The 16,409-nt window shown below is 49.2% G+C and overlaps 6 protein-coding genes across 6 annotated transcripts; 1 reads left to right on the top strand and 5 right to left on the bottom strand.

The window, feature by feature from the left end:
- Positions 1-5,080: 5,080 nt before the first annotated feature.
- On the top strand, positions 5,081-6,661 carry F5B22DRAFT_62051 (Apc15p protein-domain-containing protein). The gene is made up of 2 exons (XM_047975847.1): positions 5,081-5,258; positions 5,325-6,661. Exons 1-2 carry the CDS (start codon positions 5,223-5,225, stop codon positions 6,471-6,473), a joined length of 1,185 nt encoding a protein of 394 aa, XP_047832534.1. The 5' UTR covers positions 5,081-5,222; the 3' UTR covers positions 6,474-6,661.
- Positions 6,662-6,679: 18 nt separating this feature from the next.
- F5B22DRAFT_599191 (uncharacterized protein) lies at positions 6,680-8,387 on the bottom strand. Its single transcript, XM_047974431.1, has 4 exons — positions 8,274-8,387; positions 7,816-8,022; positions 7,479-7,572; positions 6,680-7,353 (listed from the first exon to the last, which is right to left on the bottom strand). Exons 1-4 carry the CDS (start codon positions 8,282-8,284, stop codon positions 7,147-7,149), a joined length of 519 nt encoding a protein of 172 aa, XP_047832535.1. The 5' UTR covers positions 8,285-8,387; the 3' UTR covers positions 6,680-7,146.
- A 461-nt stretch (positions 8,388-8,848) lies between these two features.
- On the bottom strand, positions 8,849-9,920 carry F5B22DRAFT_62114 (uncharacterized protein). Its single transcript, XM_047975879.1, has one exon. It carries the CDS (start codon positions 9,810-9,812, stop codon positions 9,414-9,416), a length of 399 nt encoding a protein of 132 aa, XP_047832536.1. The 5' UTR covers positions 9,813-9,920; the 3' UTR covers positions 8,849-9,413.
- Positions 9,921-11,322: 1,402 nt separating this feature from the next.
- F5B22DRAFT_644739 (histone chaperone domain CHZ-domain-containing protein) lies at positions 11,323-11,813 on the bottom strand (the record flags this gene model as incomplete). The annotated part of the gene is made up of 3 exons (XM_047978476.1): positions 11,323-11,519; positions 11,583-11,595; positions 11,661-11,813. 3 exons carry the CDS (start codon positions 11,811-11,813, stop codon positions 11,323-11,325), a joined length of 363 nt encoding a protein of 120 aa, XP_047832537.1.
- Positions 11,814-12,464: 651 nt separating this feature from the next.
- Positions 12,465-13,135, bottom strand: F5B22DRAFT_644740 (uncharacterized protein; the record flags this gene model as incomplete). The annotated part of the gene is made up of 2 exons (XM_047978477.1): positions 12,465-12,531; positions 12,660-13,135. 2 exons carry the CDS (start codon positions 13,133-13,135, stop codon positions 12,465-12,467), a joined length of 543 nt encoding a protein of 180 aa, XP_047832538.1.
- A 273-nt stretch (positions 13,136-13,408) lies between these two features.
- On the bottom strand, positions 13,409-15,424 carry F5B22DRAFT_62736 (cyclin-domain-containing protein). The gene is made up of 3 exons (XM_047976319.1): positions 15,421-15,424; positions 14,346-15,200; positions 13,409-14,283 (listed from the first exon to the last, which is right to left on the bottom strand). The coding sequence occupies exons 2-3, from the start codon at positions 15,056-15,058 to the stop codon at positions 13,812-13,814; spliced, it is 1,185 nt and encodes a 394-aa protein (XP_047832539.1). The 5' UTR covers positions 15,059-15,200; positions 15,421-15,424; the 3' UTR covers positions 13,409-13,811.
- Between the last annotated feature and the right edge of the window lie 985 nt (positions 15,425-16,409).

The raw sequence follows: 16,409 nt of genomic DNA on the forward strand, positions 1-16,409 counted from the left end.
GCTCCGAAGGGGGAGATGAGGAAAAAAAAGTATAAGCCGTGTCTGGTTTGCGTACAGTACAGACGAGTCTGCAGAGCAGAGCAGATCAGCCCCTCCTCGCTTCTAGCCTTCCGGGCTGACGAGACCAGAGAGCGAGACATGCAGGTGGGGGGCGTACGGGGCCCTGGCGGCCGAGAGACGGACTGCAACCAAAGATGGGCGCGAATCTCACATCTCTCCGCCGACAAAAGGCAGCTAAGTTCTAACAGCCCAGTCTGCTCTGCCCAGCTCGCCAGCCTACAGTACTAGCAGTGGTATGTAAGTAGGGCAGCCAGCCCAGAGCAGAAAGGTACCTACTGCACGCACGTACGCACGCACGCACGCACTACAAGTCCGGGTCACATACACACGTAGCCTAGGCAGGGAAGTACATGTCCCCAAGACAGCAACTCGCACATGGGCCCATGGGGGTACACCGGGGCCCCTTGCAACATTCAGGTATGGTTCAGGTATGGTTCTGAGGATAGTCAGAATAGTGCAGAGAAAGCCATCTATCCTCATTGGATAGAGACTATTTGCCCGAGCTAGTGGGATTGGTGACGTTAGTGACATTAGTCGCTTGCGTCCCAAAGCAGTTGCGAATTAGGAAAACCACTCTGCTGATTGGCCCGCGCAGACAGGCCCCTGGTCTGTGAATAGCCGTCTGCTTCGCTTTTCCTTGAAAATCCCTCCTCTGCGGATTCCCAATACCTATTGTGCATCCATCCATACTGTACAATGCAATGTAGAATGTCGGAGAGAACGTGAGATTGAGAGGAACAGAAAGTGGTACCATTCAGTGTTCGCTTGCCACAATGCTAGAAAATACCGCGTTGGTCAGACTATCTCGCCCCAGATGCCCTCTTCAGTCCTTCATCCCACGTACGATTCGGGTTTTACGTCGGATTTTCCATCCAATCATGCCGGTGAGACAACCCAAGCATCTGGGGAAATGGGATGAAGATGTACAAGGACTGTTTCCACGCCACTTGATACATGTAGAGTTTGCAACACACAGTGACAAACATCTTTGTTAACAAACAAAGAAGAGCCATATGCCTCCGGCGATCAACTCTGTCAACCTTCTGCTGTATAGGCGTCTACTCAAGTGTATGGGAACTATAATACTGGGTTACCTACCCCTCATGTTGCACATGAAGCAACCTCAAACCTCTCGTACTCACTTGTCCATACAGCTTCCATATGGCCGCGGCTTAACCCTAAATTTTAGACCATACAACAATGGTCCGACGCCAAAATAGTTATCTTTTTATGGGCTACGACTAGTACTACAACCTACTGTAGGCTGAGATGAGTGGTTCAGACAGCCTTTACAGACGGGCGATTTCGTTTTGCGAGGACTTGAGTAGATTCATCATGACTTGTCCAGGGCGCTACTCCAGGTTCAAGACAGCGCTTTAGTTATTCTCTCGAGTCAAGCGAGATTCAATAGCATGTGGAGGGAGTTTCCGTGTGCGTATTGAAAGTTGTCCTGGCATTAGGCACCAGGCCGTAGGCACGCATACTACTATGTAGTAGTGGACAGTAGTGGAAGGCGATGATTTTCGATGTTTCTGACTTTAGCGAGACACCTGCAGTGTGGATTCGGGTGTGATTGGTCAATTTGACTTTGTAATGCGGTTTGGCAATCGTTTTTGATGATTCTGCCGTTCATCGGAGTCGGCTTCTGGCTTGCGACTATTTTCCATGGAATGGGGGCTGTGGGAGGTATTGCATGAAGATCCCTGCTGGCCTTATACACTATGAGCACAACCCCACACGTAGCGTAGTATGCACCTTGACATTCTCCAGTGAGGCATCAGACAGGGGTCTCTCACCATCGTCATACTATGTATGTCCCGGCAACGCAATGTGTATATATGTATTATACCAAATACGACTAGGCAGGAAGCCTGAAAGGGACTGAATGGCCGAGGCTGTGAGTTGCATCCAATCAACCCGGTGGTGTTTCTCACAGTCCGATGTCGCGTGGGCGAGGTGAGCGGTAAAGCTTCAGATGCCAAGCTTTCCAGTTTCGGCCCTGCATTGTGTTGATGAGAGGATGCAGATTGACGACGAAATTGTGATGACATGGGTTGATCTCACGGCGTGGGGTACCAACAAAGAAATACATTCGCTTCTGAAATATATAGTACACTGGGTGTTCTTTTTTTTGGGCACCAGATTCAAACATCCAGGTGTGTGCTGTATTCGCTGCGTTGCCATGGGTAGGATTTGGGTATTGGAGCTGGGATGGAGCTGGGAATTCACGCAACGCCGCCTAAAAACATCAAGGAAGTAGGTTGCAAGCTTGCATACTTCGACTCTGCTCACACGTTAGGTACGAGTAGCAAGCATCTCTCTACCTACTAGGTATGTCCTTATTGTCATTACCTACGAATACATGTGCAATCGTTGTATACAATGTAATCAACACGCACACCCATAGCTAATTTGCTTTACCCCTTCAATAATCAAATTGAAGACTATTGCTGTAGGTAATACACTACATGTAGATACTGTCTCACTACGGCATATTTCGGAATTACTAGCAACTGTTGAAATATCCCTATTTCCTCAGCCCTCAGCTCACTATCCGCTGACTATGGGTATATGAACAGCTGTTCCGCCTGGTGTTCTCGCCCCCATGAGTAGCGGGCCATCTCTAGGCTGTAACGTCGGCGGCTTCCGCTGCATACGTATATACCTACGAAGTAGGTAGTAAGGCGGCAGTGTTACACACCTAGGAGCACAGGGGGACCCTGGTACATACATATATGCTTGTCTGGTGTCCTCGTGACTTTTCTGCATGGCTACTTTAAACGGTGAACACCATGGAGAGGCGTCTGTTGTCATGGCATGTGTGAGTGAGCGATAAATTTCAACTTCCCAGTACACCTGGCCCAATGAGAATGACTGTTTATGTAAGAGTTGTTTGTCATTCGACCTCACCAGCAAACATGCCGTTTCTGTGGTCCAATGAAGCGGTAGGCAATTAAACAAAGGTTAGCTCGAAGTAACTGTCTCGTCCAAACCGGAAATAAAAGAAAATAAAAGAAAATAATTTTCGGCGCTTCTCGATAGCTGTCACAAGCTTGCACATATGCTAGCTCATGGGCGTAACTGTGCTGAGTATGGCAGATCTGTCCACAAGGTGCATATGGCGCTCGAGATCGGGGGTGCCAAGCGCCCGCCAGCTAGCAAGCACCAGGATGCGAGATTTTAGTCGAGCAGCGCCAGCACAAGTCTGGCTACGTTACAGACCCGGACTGCGAGGAAGGAAGAGGGGTTCATGTAGACCACACTAGAGAATACAGACGACGGATGCAACTAGGAGCCAGTGCGTCACGTTGCAGAACACCAGCGTGAGTGGAAGGGATCATGCTGGATACAGCTGAGCTGTCTATACCAAGCCCAATATCACACTGTCTGTTGTTGCGTAGGCTATGTCCTTAGCATCGCAACAAGTCATATAAGCAATTTAAACAACAACACAGAAACGTAGCCAAGAGTTGTCTACATTTAGGCTGATAGTTTGTTCATGAGCGAGTAATATTAAGTAGCGTAGCACGGCGATGCTGTAGAGGTAGCGTCGGGAAAATATTTCTGGCTCTGGAAATAGAGGGTGTTCCCTCAGAAGAGGGGTAGAGAATGAGGGACGAAAGCGGCGACGGTGCGACTTAGTGGTACTTCGTAGAATTCAGGGACTCACTCATCCATCATCCAAAAAAAAATGAAGTGTAATTAGACACGCTGAGCGGAGAGGCCCTGTCTAGATCTCCCTGCCTCCCGAGCCAGGTAGGTGGTACACTGGTTTTGGTCCGACTCTCTGAACTGTCTAGAATTCTGCCAATGTAAAGAGCGCATCAGCTCCGACTTGATCTCTCGCAGGCCCCTTCATTCCGAAAACACCCGAGCGAAGCGCGCCGCACTGACACTTACAAAGTACAGCAGAGCCTCTCTAGCACAACCCAGCAGAACCCGAGCTCCAAGGCCGGTAACGGGCGTTCAAATGCCGCCAATCCGGTGGCTGACTCCGTGAGCCGCGGAAAATCAAGACCAGCCAAGCTTCCACCGTCTACTTAAGCTATATTAGCTGCATGTTTCAACACTTCTGGGGTATTTCTATTACCTCACAGGAACTAGACGAGCGGCGCCGTACCCGGACGAGAAGGACGACGACTAATTTCCCAAGCCGAGCGTTTTCCCTCTACTACTGCAGGTCGCAACAGACCATGTGTACGCACGCAGCGCAGCGACTGTGACACAGAGAAGCGGCTGGGTCTGGCTACCTACTTACCTCGCAAATGCTCTGATGTCCACGCAGTAGTGGTACTACTATGCCACGCAGAAGGAAGAGAGTTCCGGTCGGATCCGGTCCTATTCGGATCCGACGGGCTCGATCGAGTCAGGACACTTGCCGCTGCGCTCTCTATCGATCCATACTAAACGTGCCCTACTCGGTACCATACTCGGTAGGTGATGAAGCTGTGAAGAACGTGTGCTTGTTCGTTCCTGAGTACGTTGGCAAGCTGTGATGGCAACCTCGAACCTCTTTGGGATCAATGGAGATTTTAAAAATAAACAGAAGCTTCTGCTCGGTTACCACGTGCTGGGAACGCATTAGAACGCGATCACATGTTTGAATACCAATAATGTACCCCTGCAGCCTACCGCTCCCGCCCGCACTTAGGTAGGTAAGGTATACTCTTAGTTATTACCTAATGAAGCTATTATTAATGGTTTCACGATACCTACCAACACAGATGCTTACCTGCACGAGATTACGCTGTCTGAGTGACCAATCGAGTGACTGATATAATGACTGATATAGTAACGTCATCAGTCCAAAGACTATCAACATCTACGATTTACTTTGGATAGATTCTTAACATCTCAGGCGTACAAGTATAAATTACTCGTGCATTTTTCTAGAATCTACGCGTGAACAAAGTTTACCGTGCAACTCAAAACCTGGGGTAACTTCCCTGTACTCCCCAAGGCAACGAACGATAAGAGCGATAACACGCTTAGTCATCACTATGCCCCGCCAATACTGGCCGCCAGTATCGAAAGTCAGTTTAGGTATTCTAACCATGACCATCTTGACAACTAGATAGCATGCAAATGCATTGTTCAACGTCCAAAGGGTGAAGTAAAGCTCAATCCCTCAAAATTCTCCCACATCTAAGAGATTCAAAACAATGTTCGGCTTGCTTCCAGATCTCTCACCACGTGACGTAAGTAAACAAAAGCCCAAACACAAGGAACTCGAATCCAAACAGACAGACTAACCCCCTACATAGTCACATTCACTATGGTACACGTCATCGCGCAATCCATTCGCATCATATAATGCCCAAGATTTGCGCCTCGGTAGTCAAAATCCAGAGCAGGGCCATGGTCATCCGCATGGGCCCAACAGCAATCATCGGCGTGGAGCTCATCTGATTGAGCGCTCGCCCCTAGCCCGCCTGCGCGCCGATGAGCAGAACCTTGAGCGCCGCCAACACAATGTTACGAATTTTGGCAGCGCTTGGTTGAAGCCTCCAGGTCTTCCCAAGACTCTTCACCAGCTGCGCGAGGAGCGGCGCGAAGCTGAGGAACACCAGGAAGCTCTGCGACGGGAGCAGCTAGCCCAGGAACTCGCTGAGGCGGCAGAGGCAGAAGCCGCAGGTGCTGGTGCTGGTGAAGGTGCAGGAGATGGCACTACGGCTGGTGGAGGTGACGCAGACATGATGCTGGATGCACCCCCAGGTGGTGATGACGGCATGGATGACGTACAACTGGACGGGGCGCGCGATCTTGACGACGAGATCCCCGAAGCGGACGAGGCGGAATTCGGGTTCAGCGACAATGAGGATGAAGACGAGGATGACGAGGACGAGGACGATGAAGACGAAGACGAAGATGAAGAAGATGAAGACGCGGAAGAGCGCGAGATGCAAGCTGCGCAAGCCCAACAACAGCAGCTCATGGCGCAGCGCATGCGACAAGCCAACGACGCGTTCCGCGAGGATATGGCACGCGGGCGCGACAGTGCGGCTTTCTACGGGGTAGACGAGGACATTGACGACGAAGACCAGTCGCAGATGATCGAAGAGGACGATCTCGTGGGCGCCCACGCGGACAACGACATGGGCATGGACGCGGATCTGGACGACGAGATCCCCGAGGCCGAGAGCATCGGAGGTTACGAGCACACGGATACAGAAGCCGACTTAAGCAGCATCATCGAAGGCGACGACGACAACAACAACAATAATTCCCGCATGAGCTTCGTGGCGCCACAGCAAGCGAACCGCGTCCGGCATAGTCTCGCCCGCAGCGATGCCACGCGCAACAGCATTGCTATTAGTGACATCCTGTCGCGTGACGGGAGCAGTGTTCTAGGAAGCAGTCCAGTAGTACCACGACAGAGAACAGCGCTCTCTGCTCGGCGAGGGAGAGGGTAGATGATATGCAGTCACAGCATCTATCACCGTCTAGTCTTTATTTTTTTCTTTTACTCTCCGCGTCTTCGTTCTATGGGCATATCATAGCATACGAAGACATGGCGTTACATATCAAGATACCCCTTTTTAGTTTCCCTTAGTTGCTCCTAGAAACGAAATTACAAATTCATTCACAATCGGACCTCCTTCTCTCAGTCACTTTACGTCCTGTAGTATAATGACATGAATGCATGAATTATGATACATTAATTACAAAAGTCGTTCCGTATGCGTACGGGAGTGAAAACACCCTTGATACAACGCCCGCGTATTCCTTATATGAACATGTGCTTTAACTCTCAGAGCTATGCCTCCTCAAACCAAGTTGAGGGTGTTGTGCGTTAACCGGGTGCATTGTTTGCTTCGCTCGCAGATAAAATGAGCAAAATGGATTAAAATGCAAGAATCATTCCTGAACGCCCGGTGTGCTATGCATCTACGCCTTCTTGGCCATCTTTGGAATCTATGACAAGAATCCTCTCATTCCATCCATCCATCCATTCATGTATTCATCTTTCTTTTTCCTGAAAGATGAATCTGTCTCGACGCGGTAATCACCCCGGGTAGCTGATCGTATGCAAATAGTGGATTATGATGAATCCGTGCTTGTGGGAGGTGAGACGATGTGTGTATTTTAGAACAACCAGACGTAGCAGAAGATGAAGATGACGGCGGCGAAGAAGCCGAGCCACACCTTCCAGCCGACGCCCGTCCGCTCAGCCATGAGTAACATGCGGTTCATGGTGCCGCGCAGCCGCACCCGGGTGGAGTCGAACGTGTCGTTCATCTTCTCTGCCAGCGCCGTGGAGTCACGGATTTCGTCGCCGATAGCCACCGTCATCTATTTGTATTGGGAATCAGTTCTGCGCTCCCTGAATTTTGACTTGTGATATGATAGTGTTGCGGGTATGCCACGAGTCCTAGAGTAGGAGGAACGAGGGTATGGGAGAGAGGACAGTTACCCACCTCCTTTAAAATCTTGACCTTTCCTAATATCCCTTCGACCTGTTGGTCATTCTGGCTCTCGAGTTCGCTGAGCACCGCGTCGCTATATTGTCCCCTATAGCACATTATTTTTTGTCAGGTCGTGATCATTTTCATATCTTTAGTTCTCATCACATCCCATGTCGTATCGCCATATAATCTTCACGCCGGCGCAAGACTCGCGTCGCGCTTCTATCGCGCCTACAAGATATGTTCTCTTTCTTCCACGACAATTTCCCCCCTTTCTCTTTCTCAGTGTCGTTTGCCATGTTCTTTACCCAACCCCCTTTTCACAGATAGACATTGCCGCAAAACGTACCTCGAGTTCGGCGTCGCGGGTCTGAATCCCCTATTCTCCACGCCGAGATGTTGCGCACTGGCACCGGCACCACTGTTATACCCGTAGCCGCCCAGCGCCGCGGGACTAGGACTCGCGCTGGCCTGTCGCCTCGGCGAGTTGGCACCGCTGTATCCTTCGAAGAGCGCGCTGCGCGGATCCCGCTGATGCAGCGTCGAATGGCCGAACCTGCGATTCGCGGACATCTTAGTTTAAGTTTCTCGCGCCAAACATTGTAAATGCCAGAAAGATACAGCATGCGAGGAAAAGGGAAGGACTGGTGTATGATTATATGCGCGCAGATACATTCAGATGCGCCTGCACAGGACTATGGTCGCTTCGAGGTTGTTTGTGTGGGAAGCAATGGGGAATCGCCCATTGCGCATTATACGAGACGGTCTTCTTGAGGAATTCCATCGCGAAACTGGAAGTTTACGTACCTTGAAGCCATGGTGAAGCAAATCTGACCAAAGTTATGGTTGATCTGGTCAACCAAGAGATGATGGGCCAAATAGACGAGATGTCTAATACGGTATCTCTCCAGCCAATCAATGGTATGAGACCAGATTTTACCTAGTAGGCTCGGCACACGTAACAGCTAAAGCTGGCTGAGTATCCACTTTTTTGACAGATACCTACCTAAGTACAGTAGGTACCTACCTAGGTACAAGTAACCGTTACCCACGCGACAAAGAGTCGTAGTTGAATTTCTTTTACTTGTCTACAAAATATCTATAATCTGTGTGTTTTAAACAGGTACGTAGTACTATTAGCTAGATTCTTCCTTCCAAACTGCTTTGCCGACCTTTAAACTCGCGGTGGAAGATATGGATGGAAATGTCTGATAGGCTAAGTAGTATTAAAATACACAGTAGCATAGGTTACCAACGGAACAATCTGGTAGCCATGTGGTATGATTTGGTGTCCAAAAGTCGAGTAATAAAATAGATGAAGCTTAAACAGATCTAAAGGAAAGGATACAAGATCGTACCATGTTGCCTTGTAGGAGTCTGAAAATAGAAGCGGAGCAAGGTCTTAGCACAATTGGATTGTAATCAAATGGATATATGAATATGCGCAATTAAAAAATAAATATCTTGATTGCTCCGTATCCTCAGGTTGCATATTATATCGTGGGATGGAGAGGCTCAGAACCCTCTTCATCAGCCCTGGTGAGTTAGAACCTGTCCGGACTGGATCATTGTGAGCCAGTTAGATCGATATCTTCGCCAACAGAGAACAAGGGGCTAGGAGATCACTTACCAGGCATTACGCTCCAGTTCCTCGGAGCTGTCAGTCGAGGAATGAGGAGGCTTCAAACGATTTTGCAAGCTCAGGCATCTCCAGATTCAACTTTGGGGTCGCTCCTTAAAGAGTCGGCTTAACAAATTTGAACCCATGAAACTCATAGGCTTTAGTGTGATAAACTGGATCTCTGTGCATGGCTTGAAGAGTTGTGTAGACCGATTCGCCGACTATGACCTTGTGTTCACTAGGTACATATTCTGGATGAAGACTGAGCTCATATAAAAAACCATTTAAGATTTGTTGTATGGTTGTTGTGTACATACAAATTGTCTTCACTTCTCAGAGCTAGCCGTCATACCAGCGAAGCCCCAAGCAGCGATGAGCGAAACGTTCAGGAGCCGTACAGGAGCTTTGCTGCGGTCTCCGTAGCGCCAGAGGAGAAACACATCGGCCAAACCGCAGTACGATCCCATGATGGTCATCGTTGTGTCGACTGCGGCAAGGTCGCCCCGGAGATAAAAGACCAGGACCAGGAGACCTAGCGTACTTGTCCTCATTGTGTGACCGTAATAGACAATCTGGCCTTCACGTGAGTTGGCTGTTCTCTCCGACATGCCGTAGGTGAGCAGAGCCTCTTTCGGCTTCATAAGACCGTGGAAAAGCCCACCGAGGAACATTGGCGTGGCCGCCAAGAGGGCTGGAACATGACGCATTGAGAAATTGTCGAACATGGTGCACTATAATTTCGATGCTAGCTTTAACTGATTTGGCTTATAAGGATGAATCGGCGATTTCGTGAAGATGTTGTCGAGGGCGAGGAAAAGACACCAGTGAAGGCTCCGCTGTTGGGCATTTATGTGTGGTTGGGTCTCAAACGGGGTTAGCAGACCGGGTGGCCTTCATGCAGACATGTAGAACATGATTAATTAAAATGCATCGGTACCATACAGGCGATCCTCACAAACATGATAGAGACCAGCCAGCGTTCACTTGCATGAATGAGTAGTCATCGATATCTTCGTAATTGGATGCCATGCCTCAGCAGCCGTGGGAATAGGACTCCTAATATATACTAATGGGAGATTCTCGGCGTTCGCGTTACCAACAACAAGATTGGCTGTAGAAAGAACTGCTGGGAGATAGTATAATGACTCGGACACAAAGTGACTTGATTACAAGACGGTCTGCAGCTGGGTAAGAAACGGCCCGAGACCTCATGAAGCCCGTGAGCTAATGTTGTACTCTCAATACGCTTTATCTCTAGGTATGTCGGGCAGCTATAAATGCTCTTCGACGTCGGTGGCGCTGGATTACAGCTTAGAACATTCTGGAAATGTGTTACCATGGTATATTGTTTGAATGTGAGGATACCCAAGGTGAAAGGAAGCACAAACGTATCATATCTATACTAAACTCAATGAAACAAGGATTGGAATGAGTAGAGCTACAATATAATTGAATCATTTCGAGTTCAGATATGCATCCATACTCCTGTGCCCAGTGATTGAAGCAAAAAAGTCCTTCGCGATTCGACATAGACATATACATATCTAAAAGGCTGTGCAGGAGGTATTCCACATATCTGCAAATTTACTACGACGAAAACTACCGTGGGTCAGAAATAGAATTAAGCAAGTATGCGTAGAAGCCAATTCGGCCCAGATAGAAGATCACGCTACGTGACATGAGCAATCAAGTATGCTCGGCAAGGTTACGAGCGAAGTAACACGGAAAAGGTCGAGGCAGACCAAGCTGTCCAGGTAGAGTAGCGATGCAGATTAAGCAAGTAGAAAATCTTTGTAACTCAGCCGAGAGACGAATTGCATGCGATAAGCGTTGATCGCTTGGGAAAAGGGCACACAGGTTCGCGCAAGTACTGTTCACGATGAGGGTGGTGGAGCACATGTTGCAATTCTCACTATGCAATCTCACATTTTGTACAAAGCAGATGAGCTCACATGAAAACCTGAGAAGTCAGCTGTAGAACCACTGTCAGAACCTTTTTTTTATTCATATGCGCAGCCGGTAATTCATGGCCTGGTCGTGCATAATCAGACGCGTAATGATCCTGGCTAGCGACAAACTATATCCGATTGCCGCGCATTGGGTATCTCCCAGAAACGTAGGATCTGTATCTCATATGACACCAACGGAGTGTCGAGATGAGATTTGAAACGGTGTGGTATCGACGCGCAAGAAGGTATGAGTAATGTTCAGATTCGTAAAATCATGTTGGCGGATTTAGTCCTCATCCATCTTGTCTGCATCTCCCTCGCCTTCCGGCTGGAAGTCATCCTCATCATCGTCGTCATCATCGTCATCAGCAGGGTTCTCCTCAGCAGCCTTAGCCCAGTCGATGACTCGACCGCGGGTGCGACGGCCGCCATCAACAATGTTGTTGAGATCGATTTCATCCATGTTATCGTCATCATCAGCTGCTACGATGAAATTTGCGTCAGTACAAGCTTAATTTACGAGTTACTGGCCAACCAGGTCCTTACCGTCATCACCAGCCTGAATAAATAGATGTTAGTTTGCTTACGTATGCGAAATGCCACTGCCAAATGGTTTCAGCTCACCTCTTCGTCTCCACTGTCCTCATCATCGTCCTCGTCCATGGACTGATCGACAGGCTCTTCAGCCGCGACAGCCTTGCCCTTTCCCTTGTCTCCGGCCTCATCAGTAACCTTGGTAGGGTCCTGAGGGATGGTGGCACTGTTTTCTGAAGCCATTGTGACTTTAAACCGAAGAAAGATGGTTTCTCTGTGGAGATTGGAGTGAAGCGATGCTGAGAGTCGTAGAGTCGCAGAACGCGTGTGGAGATGTTGAGGTGTTATGGTAACTGAGGAAGGTTAAGTTGAGTGAGAAGACCGAATGTTTATTGGATGGCCCTCCGTTGCCAGCCAACCAATCCATGCTGCCAGGTTATCCACCAGGTGCTGTTTCTGCCAGCACGCCGCCTTCACCGCCCTCATATCGATAAGCGGATAGACGCTAAGCCCAGTAGAGACGAGAAGCTGAGCTAAGGTACAAGGGTACTGGTGCCCATTGTAGCCAGGGAAGGAGCGCAAGGATCTTGGGAGTTGGGACAAGAGGAATGACAGGGTCAAGTACAAGTAGGTAGAGCGGCTCGGAATGAAAAGAAAGTGAATCATAGTAAGAAGAAAATGATATATCGAGCGCTTAGAAAGTTAACTCAAGAATAAGGGCCCTGGTAGATATCATCTTTTAACCTGCGTAGATCAACGTCTCCATACTTTCACATTCGTAATTGCGGCAGCAAAGGCAGGCCGGACAAATAGGTCACTGAACATTCCACGAAGGAAGAAAATAAATTGAGGTAAGAGAATTTTCGCAATTCAAGGAATGTAAACGAAGTCTTATTATTTCTTATCATCGCCGCCGCCTACAACACTCATCAAGACAACAAGTGCTATCACCCACCAATACCTATGAAAAGTTAGCAAGCACGTCAACTCCGTCACATACATGATAGAGAGGGATGAGTGTTTGACATTGGGTGCAGGGGCATATAACAAGGCAAGATTCTGCCTCGAAGTTGAGGAGGTTTCACATACTTCTGAAGCATTGTCTTCTCCTCTGGAACAACCTGCTTCCCCTCAGGTGACAATATGACAGGCTTATTCAGATCGGGCTGCTTTCCTGCCGCAGTCACGAGGACCATCGCCTGCGGCCCAAAGTCTCGCGTTTGTCCCGCATCAATCCTGACGCCGCGGACCGCCGCACTGATTGGCTCGCCAGACTGCCCTACCGACAGAATGAGGGTTGGTGAATATCCCTTTTCGAAATTATCTATTGACGCAACGGAGGTCGACGAAGCCCACTGCTTCGCTGCGGGGTCGTAGACACCGACACGCACAAGCTTCGTTTCATCGGGTAGCTCGGGCGCCTCATATGTGATGACATGGGCCTCAGAGGGTGCGAGTGTATCGAATTGGAGCTCAGCGAGCGGTACGGGTGTCGCTGGCGACGCCGTTACCGCCTGGATGTAGATAGCAGCTGTCCGTTCGCTAGCGCTGGCCAGGCTTGCCATTGCGAGACAAGCAACCCGCGATAATATTGTTGCTGGCTTCATTATGTACACTGATGCATAAGCAACACGAATGCGTTTGTCACTCAAGTTGAAGGATTGATGTAAAAGGAAATTTGCGATGAAACTGGCTGAATCAATAGATGAAAAGATGCCCATGTGGTGAGCACCCCATAATGTGGAACTGTGAAATTAATTGGGGGCTTTGCATATTAGCACTGTACCATACCAAGGTCAGCCAGTGCCTTGTAGAGGGGTCCCAGCAGGGCTTGCTTGAAATGATATCATCTTCGTCACCTTTTACCAAAGTTATAGGACTTGATATAAAATAAAACCCATGTGCAGTTTCTTAATCCTTAAATACGTATATTAAATACTGGAAGCACTTTGAGTACTCGTTATCTACAACATTTTCAACTCGTTTGTGTGTCATACATATACTTGGGTCTGCATACTGTGATAAGTCGCATACCAGACCTTGAGCATTAGCTGAAGAGCCTAGGCGAGAGTTCGGCGACATCGGCTCAGAATCATTCAGCCTTGCCCTGGATATTTGGTTCGTTCGTGTCTCATACACACATGAGCCATTTTAAATTCGGATTTGAAGTCAGTGAAAAGAGTCTGCCGCCCAGTGACCAAACCCTAACCCCACCGAACTCCAGACCCATTCCTCCACGATTTATGATATTGGGCTGTCTTTAGAGGGCCCGTCGCTTTCTTCTTCGTCATCGATTTCGTCTGTTTCCTCGCCGTCTAGCGTTGTAGCGTCCAACACTTCTTGGATGGTATATCCATCACAGCGGTCAACTAGCCCTTTGTAGTAGGCTTCTAGTACTTCCGGGACAGGTACTATTCTCCAGTCCACTCGGTAGAGAAACTCCAACTCCAACAGTTTGAGCTCGGCAACCTTCACGCCACCAACACGCGCGTAGAATGAATTGTTCCAGAATGAATCTGAGAGGCCCTTCCCAGCCACAGTAGCCGCAGTAATTAGGAACCGATGAACAGTTAAGGTGTTGATAGTGAAGTCTGCGTATAATGCGCATAGGCGATCGATGTAGTACACCATAGAAAGCAGGAGGGGTGGTGTTAAGGTTGCGTGTTTCGCAAGTCGCTGTAAATAGTCTAGGACAGATATGCCTGGGGCTGTTCTGCAGATGAATAGGTGAGCATTCTCACCAAACTACAGCAGGGGCGAGGGTGGGCTTCCTACCGAGAATGAAACCTCGTGAGGTTACCACTCTTCATAGCTAAAGAGTCGTTTGTCTCAATCAATTCCCCTATCATATTGGCTATAAGAACAACCATGTCTTCAACGTCGCATAGCTCGTAACGCGAGGGTAGCATTTTGGGAGGGCTTGCGTTGGGCCGTGTTCGTTTTGGGGAGGTAGATTGACCATCTTGAGTGAGGATATTGCGCTGGTCTTCAGAGTCGGAGCTACGTCTTTTCGCAGGCGAGAGTGGGTTTGTCGACTGCCTGTCCGGCTGGGCAGTCGCCAGGCTAGTTCCAACAGGCGGATCTGTGGCCTTGGGGAGCGGTGTAGGCAGTACAGGCGGTACAGGCGGCATGAGCGGTGTCGCTATTTTCTCGGCTGCGGAAGTTGATGTGGGTTTGCGCGGAGCAGGCGCATCGGCGGCTCGTAGAGGAACCGTGGGGTCGAAGGGCTCCATGGGTGAGTACTGCGTGGCTGCGTCCACACCCACATATTGCTTTGGCCTGGACTGGGATGGCGACTGGTGAGAAGCAGGCGGCGATGGGGATGGGTGAGCGACTGATTGTTTGGAATGCCGTCGGCGCAAAGAAGCCGTTATCTTGGGGGACTGGTGGGGAGAGCGGGTCGACGGTGGTAGTGGTGCATAGCGGAAGTCTCGCGGAGAGGCAGAAGCGCTCGCGGGCCGGGGCGCTACAGGAGACGAGGTCAACATCTCGAAATCATCGTGGAACGTGTCTCGGGGGACAAGACAAAGGACAAGGTGAGGAGCGATGATGGTTGCACCAATTCACACCAGTCCGTCGCCGTAGCACGACACCCTTTGGTGGGGTTCCTAGGCTAGAAACCGCTGAAAACTATGTTGCGCTCGTTGTCAGTGATGGCAAGGTCATAGCCGTCCCAGCCGGTCAATCTCTGGCGATGCGCAGCGGCCGTTCATGACCCCTAGACACCAAAGTGTGGGTATACAAGAGGCAGAAGAAATCGACCAGATTGGGAGCTTGTGGCATTCGAATGGTGCCAGAGAGGGAAAGAGACCATCTGTCCCATGTATCGGAGTTTTATTACAGTACCTACCTACTAGTAGGTAGGAAGAGCAGTTAGGTCATGCCGAGTGGGCCAGGCCGGACTTCCAATTACCTACCTACTTTATGTAGGTACTTACTTAATCACGAGAATTGCGAGTAAGTTAGTCAACCGATCTCGCTATCGGTATCATCGATACCCTCAATGCCCCCGGGTAGGTAGGTATTGTAGGTTAAGCACTACATAACAAGGATATGAGGCAATCAAATAGCCATCAACATCTTGAGACAACTCGTTGGATGAGGAAACGTAGGTACTGGAATGAGCCATGTATAAGTAGGTAGAGTAGGTAGTCCGACATAAGTAATGTGTAAGTAGGGGGCAGCTGACCTTCAACATCTTAGCTAACTTACAATCCGGAAGATTCTACGTACTAGTAGTTGCGCGATCTAGTTACCCATCAAACAGCAACTAGGACTACACATTATAGTGGACATAGCGTCGGTAACTGGCTACTGTACACGGGCAAAGAATGAAAACCTCATTCTTGAGTGATAGACTGCGTACAAGGTAACCCAGACAAACCCAGGCAGGCAAAGTCACCTGGCCAGCAAATATATCGTCAACGTTATTTAACAACTGATAGGAGCACCTGCCTACAAGGTTTTCACTAGAAAAGCCCTATAACGTAATCGATTGGTGTTGATCGTACTTAGGTATTCCTACATGGCGAGCATGGCAAACCCGGCAACTCTATATGTATTGTTCCTTGTCGTGTACTTGCTTAGTGTAGGCCGGTTCTGGCCGGTCCCTAACCGGAGGCCGGCTATCTTCAGCACAGGCTTGCCCATATTTAATACGTGTCCCGCCTGTCACAGGCCCCCGGAAAAAGCGCATTGAACCCAGCCGGGCACGGTTCCAAGGTTCTGCAGTGGAAGGCCACAGCCGGTACTTAGCTCTTATCGACAGCTAGGTACATGTCCATATCAGTACAGTACACCTGTACCTTGGTACCAACATTGAACTATATCACCAATACC

This window comes from Xylaria bambusicola, assembly GCF_022495145.1.
Source record: "Xylaria bambusicola strain CBS 139988 unplaced genomic scaffold F5B22scaffold_12, whole genome shotgun sequence".
In the NCBI taxonomy this organism is placed as follows: Eukaryota; Fungi; Ascomycota; class Sordariomycetes; order Xylariales; family Xylariaceae; genus Xylaria; species Xylaria bambusicola.

Bases quoted from the DNA above. Each gene is read 5' to 3' on its own strand.
- F5B22DRAFT_62736 (XM_047976319.1), bottom strand. From the start codon at position 15,058: ATGTTGACCTCGTCTCCTGTAGCGCCCCGGCCCGCGAGCGCTTCTGCC. The intron at 14,284-14,345 runs GTAGGAAGCCCA...ATTCATCTGCAG, and splicing joins CTCACGAGGTTTCATTCTCG to AACAGCCCCAGGCATATCTG.
- F5B22DRAFT_62114 (XM_047975879.1), bottom strand. From the start codon at position 9,812: ATGTTCGACAATTTCTCAATGCGTCATGTTCCAGCCCTCTTGGCGGCC.
- F5B22DRAFT_599191 (XM_047974431.1), bottom strand. The intron at 7,573-7,815 runs GTACGTTTTGCG...AATGTGCTATAG, and splicing joins CCCGCGACGCCGAACTCGAG to GGGACAATATAGCGACGCGG. The intron at 7,354-7,478 runs GTGGGTAACTGT...CAATACAAATAG, and splicing joins AGGTCAAGATTTTAAAGGAG to ATGACGGTGGCTATCGGCGA.
- F5B22DRAFT_62051 (XM_047975847.1), top strand. From the start codon at position 5,223: ATGTTCGGCTTGCTTCCAGATCTCTCACCACGTGAC. The intron at 5,259-5,324 runs GTAAGTAAACAA...CCCCCTACATAG, and splicing joins CAGATCTCTCACCACGTGAC to TCACATTCACTATGGTACAC.